Source organism: Oncorhynchus masou, chromosome 11 (assembly GCF_036934945.1).
Source record: "Oncorhynchus masou masou isolate Uvic2021 chromosome 11, UVic_Omas_1.1, whole genome shotgun sequence".
Lineage (NCBI taxonomy): Eukaryota > Metazoa > Chordata > Actinopteri > Salmoniformes > Salmonidae > Oncorhynchus > Oncorhynchus masou.
In genome coordinates, this window is record NC_088222.1 from 21,799,934 (window position 1) to 21,818,117 (window position 18,184).

At 42.4% G+C, this 18,184-nt stretch overlaps 1 protein-coding gene across 1 annotated transcript in view; it reads right to left on the minus strand.

The window, feature by feature from the left end:
• Nucleotides 1–8,923, minus strand: part of LOC135548312 (melanopsin-B-like) — a 36,479-nt gene extending 27,556 nt beyond the window's left edge. The window contains exons 1-2 of the mRNA XM_064977777.1: nt 8,822–8,923; nt 3,504–3,651 (exon numbers count right to left, since the gene is read on the minus strand). Coding sequence (XP_064833849.1) covers nt 3,504–3,649 — 146 coding nt within the window. The 5' untranslated portion in view covers nt 3,650–3,651; nt 8,822–8,923. The remainder of the gene's footprint in view (nt 1–3,503; nt 3,652–8,821) is intronic.
• Between the last annotated feature and the right edge of the window lie 9,261 nt (nt 8,924–18,184).

The following is an 18,184-nucleotide window of genomic DNA, read 5'->3' on the forward strand; positions in this document are numbered from 1 at the left end:
AAGTGTTGGCCCCATGTTTCATGAGCTGGAATAAAAAATCCTAGACATTTTGCACACGCACAAAAAACATATTTTTCTCAAATTTTTGGCACAAATTTGTTTACATCCCTGTTAGTGAGCATTTCTCCTTTGCGAAGATAATCCATCCACCTTACAGGTGCGCCTTTTGCTTAGGACAATAAAACACCACTTTAAAATGTACAGTTTTGTCACAATTCCACAGATGAAGTTTTGAGGGAGCGTGCAGGTGGCATGCTGACTGCAGAGCTGTTGCAAGATAATTTAATGTTCATTTCTCTACCATAAACTGCCTCCAATGTCGTTTTAGAGAATTTTGCAGTATGTCCAACCAGTCTCTCAAACGCAGACCACGTGTAACCATACCAGCCAAGGACCGCTATAATCCGTTATTGACGGAATTTGTTAAATACAGTACCTTCGGAAAGTATTCAGACCCCTTGACTTTTTCCAAATGTTGTTACGTTAAAGCCTTATTCTAAAATAGATTTAAAAATCTCAGCAATCTACACACAATACCCCATAATGACAAAGCGAAAACAGATTTTTAGACATTTTTGCAAATGTATATAAAAAAAATCTGTCTGTTACCCAGCATGAGCAAGCCTCGCTCTGCTGCATGGAGCACCATCGAAAATACGCTTTTTTAAATGTCAAATTAGCAAACATTACTAAAAACCTGTTTTTGCTTTGCCATTATGGGGTATTGTGTGTAGATTGATGAGGGGGAAAAATGTTTTAATCAATTTTAGAATAAGGCTGTCAAGTAATAAAATGTGGAAAAGTCAAGGGGTCAGAATACTTTCCGAAGGCTCTGTATATACAGTACTTTCGGAACGTATTCAGACACCTTCCATTTTCCACATTTTGTTACGTTACAGCTTATTCTAAAATGGATTAAATTAACAAATTCCCCATCAATCTACATGCAATACCCCATAATGACTAAGCGAGAACAGGTTATATATATAAAAATAAAAACAGAAATACCTTATTTACATAATTTTTCAGACCCAAGGCAATGAGACTCGAAATTGAGCTCATGGGCATCCGGTTTCCATTAATCACCCTTGAGATGTTCCTACAACTTGATTGGAGTCCACCTGTGGTAAACACAATTGATTGGACATGATTTGGAAAGGCACACACCTGTCTATATAATGTCCGACAGTTGACAGTGCATGTCAGAGCAAAAAACCAAGCCATGAGGTCATGGGAATTGTCCGTAGAGCTCCGAGACAGGATTGTGTCGAGGCACAGACCAAAAAATGTCTGCAGTGTTGAAGGTCGCCAAGAACACAGTGGCCTCCATCAATCTTAAAATGGAAGAAGTTTGGAACCACCAAGACTCTTCCTAGAGCTGGCTGCCTGGCCAAACTGAGCAATCAGTGGAGAAGGGCCTTGCTCAGGGAGGTGACCAAGAACCCGATGTTCACTCTGACAGAGCTCCAGCATTCCTCTTTGGAGATGGGAGAACCTTCCAGACATTCTACCATCTCTGCAGCACTCCAACAATCAGGTATTTATGGTAGAGTGGCCAGACGGAAGCCACTCCTCAGTAAAAGGCACATGACAGCCCACTTGGAGTTTGCCAAAAGGCACCTAAAGTACTTTAAGACTGAGAAACAAGATTTTCTGGTCTGATGAAGCCAAGATTGAACTCTTTGGCCCGAATGCAAAGCGTCACGTCTGGAGGAAACCTGGCACCATCCCTATGTTGAAGCATGGTGGTGACAGCATCATGCTGTGCGGATGTTTTTCAGCGGCAGGGACTGGGAGACTAGTCGGGATCGAGGCAAAGATAAACAGGGCAAAGTACAGAGATCTTATATGGAAACCTGCTTTGTCATTATGGGGTATTGTGTGTAGATTGATGAGGTGAAAAAAACATTTAATTCATTTTAGAGGCTGTAGTGTAATAAAATGTGGATAAAGTCAAGGAGTCTGAATACTTTCCAAATGCATTGTATACAGTATACATTTGGAATGTCTACAATTTACATACATTTAAAAAATAGTAACATTTTAAAGCATTTTTTCATCATGTGTCAGACCCCAGAAAGACTAGCTGTCGCCAATGGTGCTAATGGGGATACTAAATTAAATAAAATCAAAGCTCTTAGCTCAGGTAGAAATCAAGAATGGGATATTGCTGTAGAACTGTGAACAAAACAAATTGGATCACACATGTTTAACAGATGTGTGTAGCCTGTGCATATGATAATACCTAATTAAATATCATTGGTATGCCGTACCTTAGTGGAAGAGAAAATGTCTCTGTGCTCTTAGATCAGATACAGATATCAGTAATTGAGTGTGCATTGTTTTCGATCAAAGCAGTAGTAGACCTAGCTACTATGTTAGCTCTGTCAAAGGTCTGCTATGACCGAAAGCTAAGCACATGAAATTACTGGAATTAGCATTTTATCTAAGAGTGCAGAGACTTTCTTCACTGTGGTCTCTAATCTTCCTGCACCTTAGCTACTTTTACTGAATGGTACAATACGTACAGCAGATTTCACTAATGCCTTCCATGAAGGGGGTCTATGAAGTGTCACAGTGTCTAGAGGAATGTCTTCTCTCCAACTATGAAACACTTCATGATTTGAGAGTAGGGATAACAACCAAAATACACGGTGGCCCTCAAGATCTCAACAGTTGAAAAACCCAGCCACCTAACTCCTGTAATTCGTTTTTGTTCTTGTTATGAATTATGTGTAAAATAGACAGCTGTTTGCTTGGCATGCCATTCATTATTTCTATATCTGAGAGCTCCAGTTTGTTGTTCAACGTGAACTAAAAGTAAATCAGTTGTGTGTCACCACCGCACCAGACCAGCCAGCCGGACAATGTGTGACTTCTTTCTGTCACCCAGCATTAGCAAGCCTTGCTCTGTCGCTTCGAGCACCGTCGAAAATAAGTCTTAGTGTCAGAACAGTACCATGTCAAAACACATGACGCTCAAGATCACATTGTTAAATCAAACACATCATCCTGCTGCAACCTTTGAGGTTCACTTTCTCTCAGCTGGCCAATGATGAACCAGGGATAATGATTTATGAATAGTGACTACACCATTACCGAAGACCTGAACATGAACAGTTTTCAGGAATTTTAAAGGATCGGATTCTGTCAAGAACAGGCAGATGAGGACAAATCACAGAGCTTAAACCAAAGGGTGTGAAAATCCAGGAAAGATTAAATAGAAGATGTAGTTGAGATGTGAGGCATGCCTGTTCTCAAATTTCTCAAAGACTTCAGAAATCCAAATGTCCTCTTTAAATACCCTGCATGGAAAAATCTCTTCTGTAAACACCTAGAAATTACTTCGGTGAATCAAACAATATCAGGTTTTCAGGGAAAAAAACAGAAACACATCAACCTCAGTGCCATTCTGCAAGAGAGAATAAACAGACTGGCACCCACCCTAGAAACACTTGCCCTCTCTTCTCCAAATCCTTCTTCCCTTAGGTACTGTGGCCTACCTGAAGAAGGCGTACATCACCAGGGCATTCCCACCGACCCCCACTGCTCCGATCACCACAACGAAGCAGGCCACGATGTAATGAGCTTGGTCTGGCACGTCTACCTTCCGGAAGAAACCTCGGTCCATGTTGTCCATGCCTGACATGCCTGGGACAGAGAGAGAAGCTCAGGCCATATGAACAACCTAATGCATCATACAACACTTTCACTAAAGCACTTTAACCATAGATCTCTCTCTTTCACATCTCTCTCGTGACGCTTTCTCTCTCTCTCTCTCTCTCCCTCTTTCACAACATCTCTCTCGTGATGCTCGCTCTCTCTCTCTCTCCCTCTTTCACATCTCTCTCGTGATGCTCTCTCTCTCTCTCTCTCTCTCTCTCCCTCTTTCACAACATCTCTCTCTCTCTCTCTCTCTACTTATGTTTCTCCGTTTTCTCTCTCTTCTCATTATATAAGACTGTGTACCATAAGCATCCATCAAATATCTGGGGGCTATAAATCAAACAAACTACCCAGTCCTCCTCTGCATATTCACTCATGTAAACCTTTGATGCTTTCCTTAATTTCCTTCAGTCCAGAAACAGTTTCTCCAATTTCCTAATGTAAAGTACTGTCATCTATTCAAACAGGCTGGCTTGCCTTCTCAACCTCTGTTTAGCTGAAATGTCACACCCTATGTCTCATCATAGCAGTGGAACAATGAACAGAGTCTTTCAACATATTCAGAAGGCATGTATACTAGGCGCTTCCTACTAGCGAGGACTTTGAAGAGACACACATATGTATACATATGCATAATATTGTTGTATGGTGATATTTTTACATTGTACATTTTGTATTGTATATTTGTAGTGATGGAACAATGTTATATGATGTACTGTTTAATCTTTTGTTTTACATGTAATGTAAGGGTTTTAATATGTTTGGACCCCAGGAAGAGTAGATGTTGCCTTGGCAGCATCTAATGGGGATCCCTAATAAATACAAATACAAATACACTATAGGAATGTGAATTGAAGGGATGAGTGAAATAAATTGTGCATACAAACTGCTGTGAGGTATTAGTTTTATCAGACATACACTTACTGCTGAAGAATAATAGGTTGCTTACAACAAGTTGCTGTCATGAGTTATTTGTTTCTATCAGACAAAGTTTCAATAGGTTTGACATGATTACAGCAGATGCCGAGTGTACAAGCAAATCTTTCCTCGTAACGGTCTTTCATGCCATTTGTCTCTGCTTTATGATATCAGTAGTGAACATTGACTGATTTCCATCCCACCCAGAATGGAACACGGTAGTAAGACAAATGCTCTCATAACTAATCCAGACGTATTATCTGACCTCCCATCATCCCACAGGTGAAATGTGTCCTGTGGTTCAGATATGGATCACTTCCAGGTGGAGCCTTGAGGTTGAGCTGCTGAGGTGTAGTCAACATGGCTTCACATAACTCTGTCCAGACAGGACACTGCACAGCGATAACATTTAGAAACCTCGAAAGTCCTACTCCAGTCTATTTTTTAGCTAATTTGCCTCAGGGGAGCAGGTAGCCTAGCGGTTAGCGTGTTGAGTTAGTAACCGAAAGGTCGGTGGATCAAATACCTGAGCTGACAAGGTGAAAAAATCTGTTGATTTCCCATTGAGCACTTAACTAGCACCTAATTTGCTCCAGGGGCGCAGAACTACTATGGCTGACCCTGTAAAACAACACATTTCACTGCACCTATCCAGTGTATGTGACAATAAACTTTTTAAATTTTTTTATTTATCACCTGATTTACTTAACAAAAGGCACATCTCAATAGGTGGTCCCGGTATCTGACATACAGTAGCACAAGTTGGGGGTGGGCCTTTCCTGATTTGCTCCTTAATTTTTTTATTTAACCTTTATTTAACTAGGCAAGTCAGTTAAGAAAAAAATCTTATTTACAATGACGGCCTACACTGGCCAAACCCGGACAACGCTGGGCCAAGTGTGCGCCACCCTATGGGACTCCCAATCATGGCCGGTTGTGATACAGCCTGGATCCGAACCAGGTTGTCTGTAGTGACGCCACTAGCACCAAGATGCAGTGCCTTTGACCGCTCATATATTGATCCTCAAGGAGGGGGAGTGCACCATCAGACCAACTCCTTGAATGGCCTACTCCTTGAAACACTATTTTGATCAAAACTGTACATTTTTTTCAACAGGAAAAGGTCATAAATAGTGCATCTTTAAGGGAGGGTTAGTGCTATCCGGGATCCTTGAGACATCATAACCTAAACCCTACCCTATAACCATAAACCCCAATCCCTACCCTAACCCTGAAACCCTAACCCCTAACCATTTTACATTTCAACTTGAATGGGGTGACATCAGAGTTTGGTCGGACCTTGGGACTTTTCCACTCAAGGATGGGGCATGGAGGGGCATGGCTTCACATTGCGTGACTCTATGGGCACTTTTGATTCGATTACATTAACAAAAGAAAGAAATCCTCTTATAATCAGCACCTCAATGGGACTGCGGTCACACAGAGCCAAGCCAACACACTGAAGGATGTGCATGGCTTTTTTCATCATCACAAATGCCTGGGCTTAATCACTTCCTTTAATCATTAGAGTTATGGACATTTCCCAGTGATTAATATTATAATTTATTAACACTGTCTCCATTAAAGTATACTGAAAAAAATATAAATGCAACCTGTAAAGTGTTTCATGAGCTGAAATCAAATGTTCCATTCTAAAACTACATTCTAAAATGTGCAGTTTTGTCACAAAGCACAATGCCACAGATGTTTTGAGGGAGAGTGCAATTGGCACGCTGACTGCAGGAATGTCCACCAGAGCTGTTGCCAGAGAATTGAATGCTAATTTCTCTACCATAAGCTGCCTCCAATGTAGTTTTAGAGAATTTGGCAGTACGTCCAGCTGGTCGCAAAACCACAGACCACGTGAAACCACATCAGCCCAAGACCTCCACATCTGGCTTCTTCACCAGCGGGATCATCTGAGAACAGCCACCTGGACAGCTAATGAAACTGTGAGTTTGCACAAACAAAGAATTTTGCACAAACTGTCAGAAACCATCTCAGGGAAGCTCATCTGCGTGCTCATTGTCCTCACCAGGGTCTTGACCTGACTGCAGTTCGGCGTCGTAACCGACTTCAGTGGGCAAATATTCACCTTCGATGGCCACTGGCACACTGGAGAAGTGTGCTCTTCATGGATGTGGCAGACAGGTGGCAGACAATGTTTATTGCGTCATGTGGACGTGCGGTTTGCTAATGTCAACGTTGCGAACAGCGTGCCCCATGGTGGCGGTGGGGTAATGGTATGGGCAGGCGTAAGCTGCGGACAATGAACACAATTGCATTTTATTGATGGCAATTTGACGGGATCCTGAGGCCCCTTGTCCTGGCATTCATCCGCCGCCATCACCTCATGTTAAGCATGATAATTCACAGCCCCATGTCACAAGGATCTGTACACAATTCCTGAGGCTGAAAATGTCCCATTTCTTCCATGGCATGCATACAAACCAGACATGTCACCTATTGAGCATGTTTGGGATGCTCTGGATTGATGTGTACGACACCGTGTTCTAGTACCCGCCAATATCCAGCAACTTCACACAGCCATTGAAAAGGAATGGGACAATACTCAATAGGCCACAATCAACAGCCTGATCAACTCTTTGCGAAGCAGATGTGTCACGCTGCATGAGGCAAATGGTGGTCACACCAGATACTGACTGGTTTTATGATCCACGCCACTGCTTATTTAAAAAGGTATATGTGACCAATGTATTCCCAGTCATGTGAAATACATTAGGGCCTAATTCATTTATTTCAATTGACTGATTTCCTTATTTGAACTGTAAATCAATCATATCTTTGTTGCATGTTGCATTTACATTTTTGTGCATTGTAAATAGTCTATGACTTTATGAGTCTATGATGCCACATATTGAATAATTGTATCACCACCCAAAACATTTACATTTAAGTCATTTGGCAGACGCTCTTATCCAGAGCGACTTACAAATTGGTGAATTCACCTTATGACATCCAGTGGAACAGCCACTTTACAATAGTGCATCTAAATCATTTAAGGGGGGGGGGGGGGTGAGAAGGATTACTTTATCCTATCCTAGGTATTCCTTGAAGAGGTGGGGTTTCAGGTGTCTCCGGAAGGTGGTGATTGACTCCGCTGCGATAAGGACAAAAGCAGCATAAACTTCAATATGACAGAAATGCCCATACATTCAGTTTAGTTCATAGTATGTGCAGTCTCTCCTAAGTTCTCTTTCCAAATGCTGCTTGCCACAGTCACTCCGATCCATGAAACTTCATGTAAAGCCATTCATCTTTTATCTGTGACCTACATCAGGGTAGAGCAGAGAGGGGACGAATTCAACTGCTGTTTATTTGACGGACCCCCCCACCCCCATCAGTGTGGCTGACCAAGAATGATTCACAGTAATCTCAAGAGGCAAAGTTTATTTTACTGATAAGGAATAAAGTGGTGAGGAGGGGACAGAGGGGACAGAGTTCCCTTCTTGTCCGGAACTCATTTAGCCATTCATTTCATTGTAGCCATTGGTACTCTTTAGATTTGCTATTTTCTCTAGTTTTCTCTTGTGTCAATTAAATCATGAGATTTCTGTATTACTCATTATACGAATAAAGTCAGATTTAATAAAGAAATACGATATGTTAGTTTCAAAAAGGTTGAGGGTACAAGACTGTGCACATATCTGGCTGTGTTGGCAAAATCACTACATATCCCTTCGAGCCAAGCGGGGAGAGGCTGCCCATTGTCACAGTTCCAAGACCAGTCAGAAACATCCAACCCTATGCCAATGATGCCTGTGGATCTCAAAACTGAACCTGGATCCGCGTTAAGTAGTAATGATATCCTTTGCCACCGTTGTCTTACGACATGACAGATAGCTGGAACCAGTCATGACTATTCAACAAAACAATACATCATCTTCAAGTTTCTTTCCAATATTACAGATCAATCATGTGAGCTTTTTAATGTCTAGAGAAATAACAGTCTAATTCAAACATTCCAGACTTATTCAATGTCTTAAGAAGGGAGGCCGTGTAGTGTAGTGAATCAAAGACCGCTTACAGAATTAGTATGGCTTTCAACTCCCAATACTGCAAACAATCTGAAGACAGATTTGGTACAGTACTAAACATCTAAACAAGCTCCATCATCAAATCACAAAAGCCATCAATCAATCTATGTTAGCAGAGAAAAAATGACTGTCAACAAATAATAAATAAATAATAATAATAATAATTCAACTCCACATACCTGTTGCTCCAGTGGTGCCCTCCTCCTCCTGTTGACTCTATGTTAGTATGGACTAGTGGAGATCGACTTTGGCTGTGCAGCATGTATAGGAAGTGTTAGAAAACGCAGACAGGCTGAAGGTTTAAATGTGTATATGAGGTTCTAGACCCCAGCCTCTCTCTCTCTCTCTCTAATCCCTGGGTTAGGAGGAGCCTGACGTTTGTTCAAATGCTCTGATGATAATCACCCAAAGCTACAGGAATCAACTGCCCTGCTTTTCCTCTCACCTCAGCCTCAGTCTGCGTCCTCACAGCCAGCCAGCAGGGAGCAACACTAGTGAGAGAGCAGAAGAGCAGCCTCCCCACACCCCCTGCCTCCCCCTGCTTCCCTACCTCCCATCTGTTCTCATACTGGTCATGCGTTACATTGATTCCCAATGTGCTTTTGGCACAACTTGTCATTATTGCATGTAACCTTTAAACTAAATTAGTAGGACTGTGCATGGCATTCATTTACCATGTAGACATTGACTGAATTCCACGATAAGGACATTTCTGTGTTTTGGGAGGATTGGGGGGTGGTAGGACTTGGTCGTGCTGCAGTGTTAAGGTTTCGGTAGTCTGATCATGTTAGGCACGGGGACTAGAGGGAGCAGCAAGAACTGTAAGTGGGGAAATGACTCACTCATGTAAATCATGTCTGAAACCTCTTACTGTACTCTAGATATTCCCACGTAGAAATGTACTAATGCTGAAGAGTCTCATAAGATATAGGCCTACTGGTGTTGAGAAACACACACGAGGAGTGCGGTAGCTAGGCTCGGTCTGTCCTAATCTGCACCAGTTGCTCTCATCAATTCGTTGCTACTCACAAAATGTTTCAGAGATATAAAGTTATGATATTGCGTGCATTTCATCAAATGCTCGCAGTCTAACAATCTATAGGCCAGAAACGTCTTGCCTCTGGTTCTTGTCCTGTGTTTGGTCCAGACTGCATTGCACCTGCAGTGAACCACACCACAGTAGGAAAGATGAGGGGGCATCGGGCAACCTGGAGATATAATGAGCAACTAATTCTATAAAACTGAGAAATATTGGCATTTCATTCATTACACATTACATAACCCTCCCCTGGACTAAATAAAATGTAAAAAAGTAAACACTCTTTCACGCCCTGGTCTTAGTATTTTGTGTTTTCTTTATCTATTTGGTCAGGCCAGGGTGTGACATGGGTTTTTGTATGTGGTGTGTTTTGTCTTGGGGTTTTCACAGGTATTTGGATTGTAGCTTAGTGGGGTGTTCTAGGTTAGTCTATGGCTGTCTGAAGTGGTTCTCAATCAGAGGCAGGTGTTTATCGTTGTCTCTGATTGGGAACCATATTTAGGCAGCCATATTCTTTGAGTGTTTCGTGGGTGATTGTCCTTATGTCCTTGTTCTGTCTGTGTTACTTAGCACCAGTATTAGGCTGTTTCGGTTTTCGTGTTACGTTTATTGTTTTTGTTGTTGATTCATGTTTACGTCGTTTTCATTAAACATGGATCGCAATAGCCACGCCGCATTTTGGTCTGACTCTCCTTTGCCTACAGAAAACCGTGACAGAATCACCCACCACAACAGGACCAAGCGGCGTGGTAACGGGTAGCAGCAGGAGCAGCGAAATAAGGATTTCTGGACTTGGGAGGAAATCCTTGACGGTAAAGGACCCTGGGTACAGCCTGGAGAATATCGCCGCCCCAAAGAAGAGCTGGAGGCGGGGAAGGCGGAGAGGCGCTGGTATGAGGAGGCAGCACGGCGGCGTGGATGGAAGCCCGAGAGTCAGCCCCAAAAATGTATTGGGGGGGCTCACAGGAAGTATGGAAAAGCCAGGTAGGAGACCTGCGTCAACTTCCTGTGGTTACCGGGGGGCTAGAGAGACCGGGCAGGCACCGTGTTATGCTGTGAAGTGCACGATGTCCCCAGTGCGGGTGCATAGCCCGCTTACATGCTACCATGGCCGGCTTACATGCTACCAGCCTTGCGCATGGTGTCCCCGGTTCGCTGAGACTGAAGAGATAGACTGAAGAGAGAGACTGAAGAGATACTGCATGGGGATCCAGGGCCCAGGGTACCTGAGCGGTAAGAGCAGAGTGTGTCCCAGTCCTGCTCCCTACGGAGGGGAGGAGAGACTGAAGAGATACTGCATGGGGATCCAGGGACAATCAGACCTTTTAGACCAGCATCAGGCCTCTTAAATGAGCAGCCATGTGTGAGTCCTGGGAGAGGGACAGATAAAACCTCCCGACTTTAATCATCTCATGCCAAAGTGAGCAAGCAGCTGCTCCTCCACCCCACTCCCCAAGACACTATTCAGACCTCTTTGTTCAAAAACCAAAACACTAGGCACACTCTGCCTGGGTTTACCGCAGGGCAGAACACTCTAAAAATAAAGATTCCACTACTTGTAAAAGAGATAGCAGGTTTACTCTGTACCGGTTCAGGTTGACACTGTACCATTCTATCCCTTAAAATGTATTCATATATAGTATTCATTTGTTATTACTGTGTCCATCTTGTCTATGAGTTTCTAATAGATTGACCAAATGGCTCAAGAGAAAATAGCCTAATTAATGAAAAAGCATCTAATGGCATTATTTTCAATTATACTCTGCCACTCTTCCAAGATTTACTTTTTTCACAACTGCCAACAGTTTGACATCGAAACATTGACAACAAGTACATATTGACAGTAAAATAAAAAATGTTTGATGCTGAAACCCTCATATTAAACACCAAGGGTAGTACCGAAAAGTACCCAAAGGGGTCTTGTAATAGATCACATGCAATCCTTGAAAGATAACACAATTCTGGTAGTTTACTGGTAAACTTAGAATGTTTTCAGTAATATAACCCCCTTTGCAACACTAGTCAGGATACAAGAAAAAAAGGCTTTATTCCAACTCCAAAACTGAGACCAGTAAAAACTGTTGAATTCCTTCCATTTTCTAGGGAATTAGACTTGTTGCAAATAGAATACTAATCTCCAACTTCAAAGCATTAGGATTTTCCATTCACAAAAATACCGTTCCACACTTTTTCCATGAAAGAATTTTTTTTCACCTGGTGACAAATAACTGACATTAACTGACTGATTGGTTTTTCTTAAAAATGTGAGTATATTGTCATCCGCAGCTCTGTTGATGTGTTCATGTTTTCAGTTAACTTGTTGTTCTGTGGACTGGTTTATTTGAGGCCAAACACAGCCAGTCCATTGTTGAGATGACCAGCTGATTCAGAAGCAGAGGTTTATCACTGCTGAAACAAAACCAACTAGTGTTCCTGCACATAGCAGAGACAATAACCCCTCAGACTTATGCACCATGAAAGGAGCATCTCCAGGCCCCTGCTGCTACAGCACCGTGAGTGTCTGGGTCTGATCGGACAAAAAAGGCCCTGTGGGCCCTGGTCAAAAGTAGTGCACTATATAGGGAATAGGGCTCTGGTCAAAAGTAGTGCACTATATATGGAATAGGGCTCTGGTCAAAAGTAGTGCACTATATAGGGAATAGGGCTCTGGTCAAAAGTAGTGCACTATATAGGGAATAGGGCTCTGGTCAAAAGTAGTGCACTATATAGGGAATAGGGCCCTGGTCAAAAGTAGTGCACTATATAGGGAATAGGGCCCTGGTCAAAAGTAGTGCACTATATAGGGAATAGGGCCCTGGTCAAAAGTAGTGCACTATATAGGGAATAGGGCTCTGGTCAAAAGTAGTGCACTATATAGGGAATAGGGCTCTGGTCAAAAGTAGTGCACTATATAGGGAATAGGGCTCTGGTCAAAAGTAGTGCACTATATAGAGAATAGAGTGCCATTTCGGACGCAGATATACACTATCAGACATCTTGACAAATGAACGGCCATCCAGTCTCAAGGACACAGCCAGAGGAGAGTCACATTAGACTGTATGGCCTCAGCATTAGGTTATGTCATCTTAGTGGTGTGTACTAGCATCTCAGATAGAGCTTTGTGATATTTGTTATATTATCATAACCTCATAACGGCTCAGCCTGTATTGCTGCTGTTACCACCTATTTTAGGCCCACAAATGCTACCACGATTACACACTTGATAATGTGTCCATTTTACTGCCCCCCCCCCAGCCACCATTTACTCTAACGCTTTATATGACATTGTCTAATGTCATTCACTCATGTTCCTTGACTATTTCAGGAGTGAAATGACTGTGCTCTGAAATGCCCCTCATCTGTGCTAGTGACATATGCCATTGAAGCCTGCCTGGGGCTAGTCTCCAATCCGTGCTGTGGGTAACAGGCCCTCTGATTGGTCTGTCAATCTCTGCTTGTGTGCATGCGTGTGCGTGTGTAAGTAAGTGTGTGTAAGCACAGGCTAGCGCCAGACAATGGACCAGAGCAGAGCGAGAGAAAACGCAGGTTATTGATTGGGTCTGTGATGAACACATACTTAGACAGACCAGGCTTTCACTGACAGACACCGAATAGCCTTTAACCTCTTACATCTATGGGGGCGCTATTTCATTTTTGGATGAAAAACATTCCCGTTTTAAACAATTTGTAAGTCGCTCTGGATAAGAGCGTCTGCTAAATGACTTAAATGTAAATGTAAATGTAAACAAGATATTTTGTCACAAAAAGATGCTCGACTATGCATATAATTGATACCATTCGAAAGAAAACACTCTGACGTGTCCAGAAATACCAAGATATTCTCTGTGCGTGCCCTAGAACGTGAGCTTCAGGCAAAACCAAGATGAGATGGCATCCAGGAAATGACAAGGATTTTTGAGGCTCTGTTTTCCATTGTCTCCTTATATGGCTGTGAATGCGAGAGGAGTGAGTCAACCCTTTCTGTCGTTTCCCCAAGGTGTCTGCAGCATTGTGACGTATTTGTGGGCAGATCATTGGAAGATTGACCATAAGAGACCACATTTACCAGGTGTCCGCCCGGTGTCCTGCGCCGAAATTGGTGCGCAAAAGTCACCTGCCAGTATTTTTCCATGCGATACAGAGAGGAAAGCAAGCTTCCACGAACTGCATATCAATGAAGAGATATGTGAAAAAACACCTTGAGGATTGATTCCAAACAACGTTTGCCATGTTTCGGTCGATATTATGTAGTTAATTCGGAAAAAGTTTTACGTTGTAGGTGACTGAATTTTCGGTTTGTTTCGGTAGCCAGACGCAATGTAGAAAACGGAACGATTTCTCCTACACACAGACGCTTTCAGGAAAAACTGCGCATTTGGTATGTAACTGAGAGTCTCCTCATTGAAAACATCAGAAGCTCTTCAAAGGTAAATGATTTTATTTATTTGGTTATCTGGTTTTTGTGAAAATTTTGCGTGCTAAATGCTACTCAAAATGCTATGCTAGCTTTGCATACTCTTACACAAATTAGTCAATTTCTATGGTTCAAAAGCATATTTTGAAAATCTGAGATGACAGTGTTGTTAAGAAAAGGCTAAGCTTGAGAGCAGACGCATTATTTTCATTTTATTTGCGATTTTCAGAAATCGTTAACGTTGCGTTATGCTAATGAGCCTGAGGCTTTAGTCACAAACTCGGATCCGGGATGGGGAGTTTCAAGAAGTTAAAGAGGCACTGAAGACGTTGATTGGCATGTGTTTTTTTGTTGCTCAATAGAAAAACGAGATTTCAGTCAGTTTCCTCACCGGTTCCACATTTGGTTAATGATGTTTGTCTCCCATGAGACACTGTTGTCGTGGAATCCTATTTCACATCCTCAAATCCCTAGAATGAATCTAAGATAACTCACAAAGTCTGTAATTTAAAAAAAAATATGTTTTTGCCGAGGATGTGTGGTGCAGTATTTCTCAAGGAAAAAAATATGCAACGTGTTGTCTTATGTAAACAGTCGGAGCTGCTGAGCAGGTCTGTCGCACCGTCTATGCTATAGAGAGCATTCACCGCAGCTGTTCACCCCATGTTAGTGGCAAATGGACATTGTCAAATCAAAACCCAACCTTCAATTACCCATGGATGTTTTAGACCAGACTGACTTTATGACCCAAATTATCCAACTTACACTTTGTAGTCAATTTTGACACTACAATAACTGTTTCTGACTCATATCGATGCCACATAGGCTGTGTTCAAGGGGTTTCAGTATTTGTACAGGCAGTCAGTCTTTAAAACACGTAGAGCAGAGATGAGAGGGTAATTTCAGCTACTACAATGGCTGTGGGACCACAACTCAGGGAATTCAGTCTACCACAATCAGGGACATGTGATTTACTTGACTTAGTCACTCTGATCATTCAATCCAGGCACTCAGAAAGGTATGGTGGGGTGGAGAAACCAGTTGAAAAATGTGATGTTTTTTGCCAAGAGGTATTACAAAAAAAACAATTACAAAAGCAAACAGCACACCATTATTCAATAAGTTCTTGTTACATCTGTCATTATAATGAATTAAAAGGCAAAAGTAAATAGCGAGATACAATATGGTGATTTTCACACTAAAGATTTCAGGAAAAGCACTTGGCAGCAACCTTAAGTGGACAGCTTGTATTCAGCAAGCATCAATAGTGTTCTAGCCAGCAGGCTGTCCTGGCAGAGCCAGACGGTCACTGGTGCACCCGCTGGAATGCAGGTCTGTCATTAAGTGAAACGCGTTATCTAATAGCAGTGGGGATCAGGCCGCCATTTATGTTAGGGACCGCTGCTGTGCCGTCAGTGTAGACTAGTATAGATTTAGCTATACCCAATGGCAACGCACAGCTGAGACATGACAGATTATCAGTGGGGAAACTACCAATGACAGGGAGCGCATTCGGTGACAGGGTTAAGACTGATCATTAACGAGATGTTTGGAATTCATCGTACAGGACACACTTCTGCTTTTATCAAATAGGACTATCTTCTGTATACCACCCATACCTTGTCTGTAACGGTCTGAGTGTAGTGGGTGAGGAGTCAGGTGCAGGAAGCAGAGAGTTCAGGGGAGTGCTATTTTAATGCACAGAGAAACGGCGAACATAAGCCAAACCCACGAAAACACAGGGCGTAATGAACCAACAACCCCCCCCAAACAGGGGGACTTAAACTGTCCAGGAAAAACCACGAAATGGGAAACCCATAGACGTGCACACAAGTACACCAAACAGACGTCACAATAATTAATCCCGCACGAGGAACCAGGCGGGCCGGCTGACTAATAAAGCCTTACTACTAAATTACCTAACTCAAAACAGGTGCACTCAATAAACACATAAGGAGGGGGAGGAAATAATCAGTGGCAGCTAGTAGGCCGGCGACGACGACTGCCGAGCGCAACCCGAACAGGAAGGGGAGTGTCCTTCGGTCAGAGTCGTGACATTGTGTCACACCCTGATCATAGTTTGCTTTGTATGTTTCTATGTTTTGGTTGGTCAGGGTGTGATCTGAGTGGGCATTCTATGTTGGATGTCTTGTTTGTCTATTTCTATGTCTGGCCTGATATGGTTCTCAATCAGAGGCAGGTGTTAGTCATTGTCTCTGATTGGGAGCCATATTTAGGTAGCCTGGGTTTCACTGTGTGTTTGTGGGTGATTGTTCCTGTCTCTGTGTCTGCACCAGCACCAGATAGGACTGTTCAGGGTTTCACATTTTCTTGTTTTGTTAGTTATTTCATGTCTAGTTCCTTTATTAAAGAACATGAATAACCACCACGCTGCATTTTGAACCGCTTCTCCTTCACCAGAGGAAAACCCTTACACATTGTCACAACACAACAGATTGTCTCAAACGCACTAAGAAGGAAATACATTCCACAAATAAACTTTTAACAAGGCACACCTGTTAATTGAAATGCATTCCAGGTGACTACCTCATGAAGCTGGTTGAGAGAATGCCAAGAGTGCGCAAAGCTGTCAAGGCAAAGGGTGGCTACTTTAAAGAATTGCTAAATATAACATATTTTTATTTGTTTAATGCTTTACTACATGATTCCATATTTGTTATTTCATAGTTTTGATGTCTTCAGTATTATTCTACAATGTATAAAATAGTTTGAAAAATAAAGAAAAACCCTTGAATGAGTAGGTGTGCACAAACTTTTGACTGGTACTGTATATTTCAATGTTTTTCATTTTCATATTACCAACCTGATAAAAAACTTTAAGAGTACCTTCATAATATTGAGTTGCACCCCTGCTAACCCATAGAAGAGGAATCTCGAAAACGCTAAGTAAAAACTTCTCAGCACTATGTGGCTATTGTACACCAGAGAATAACACATAATGGTGAACTAGGGTGAGTGGGTAAGATCATGGGAGTGGATTGTGACTAAAATGGAGGAAGAGTGGCCAAGTCTCAGCCTGGGAAACCGGATTGGAGGGAAACAGAAACAGAGAGAAGGGAAGAAGCCAGAGCTGAGAGGGTGGAGAACAGAGGGGCTCCATAGGACAGGGGATGAAGAGAGGTTAGAGGAGGAGTCTCAGATGGGATGATCACAATGCAGTCTCTCTCTCTCTGTAGAGTTACACACAGAGAGCGGAGCAACATCAGTTAAAGCACTCTGGGGCAAATCACATGGCCGAGAGCGCTACAGACCGAAACCGTCCACCCACACAGTACACAGTCACAAACAAACAAAACAACCTCAGAATCATCTCTCTCTCTCTGAGAGCAATCACAGACTTCTAAGATGGTATAGATTTTCTCCTCGTGGCATTGCAGCTGCTAAAAATGCAATTACTAAAGCTTACTTTGTTTTTGGGCAAGAAATATTGCAAAAAAAAAACTTTGTCCTCAGAACATCCTCAAATCATCAGGTCATGGATTCTACAATGTGTCGAAAGCGTTCGACAGGGATGCCGGCCCATGTTGACTCCAATGTTTCCCACAGTTGCGTCAAGTTGGCTGGATGTCTTTTGGGTGGTGGAACATTCTTGATGCACACAGGAAACTGTTGAGCACCTGGCACCCGGTTCAAGGGAACTTGTATTTTTTGTCTTGCCCATTCACCCTCTGAATGGCACACATACACAATCCAAGTCTCATTTGTCCCAAGGCTTAAAAATCATTCTTTAACCTGTCTCCTCCCCTTATTCTACACTGATTAAAGTGATTTTAACAAGTGACATCAATAAGGGATTATAGCTTTCACCTGGATTCACCTGGTCAGCCTATGTCATGGACAGAGCACTGAGTGTACTGTACATCCTATACATTTCATTTGACAGACATACAGTGGGGCAAAAAAGTATTTAGTCAGCCACCAATTGTGCAAGTTCTCCCACTTAAAAAGATGAGAGGCCTGTAATTTTCTTCATCGGTACACTTCAACTATGACAGACAAAATGAGAGAAAAAAATACTTATTTTCCACCATAATTAGCAAATTAATTAATTAAAAATCCTACAATGTG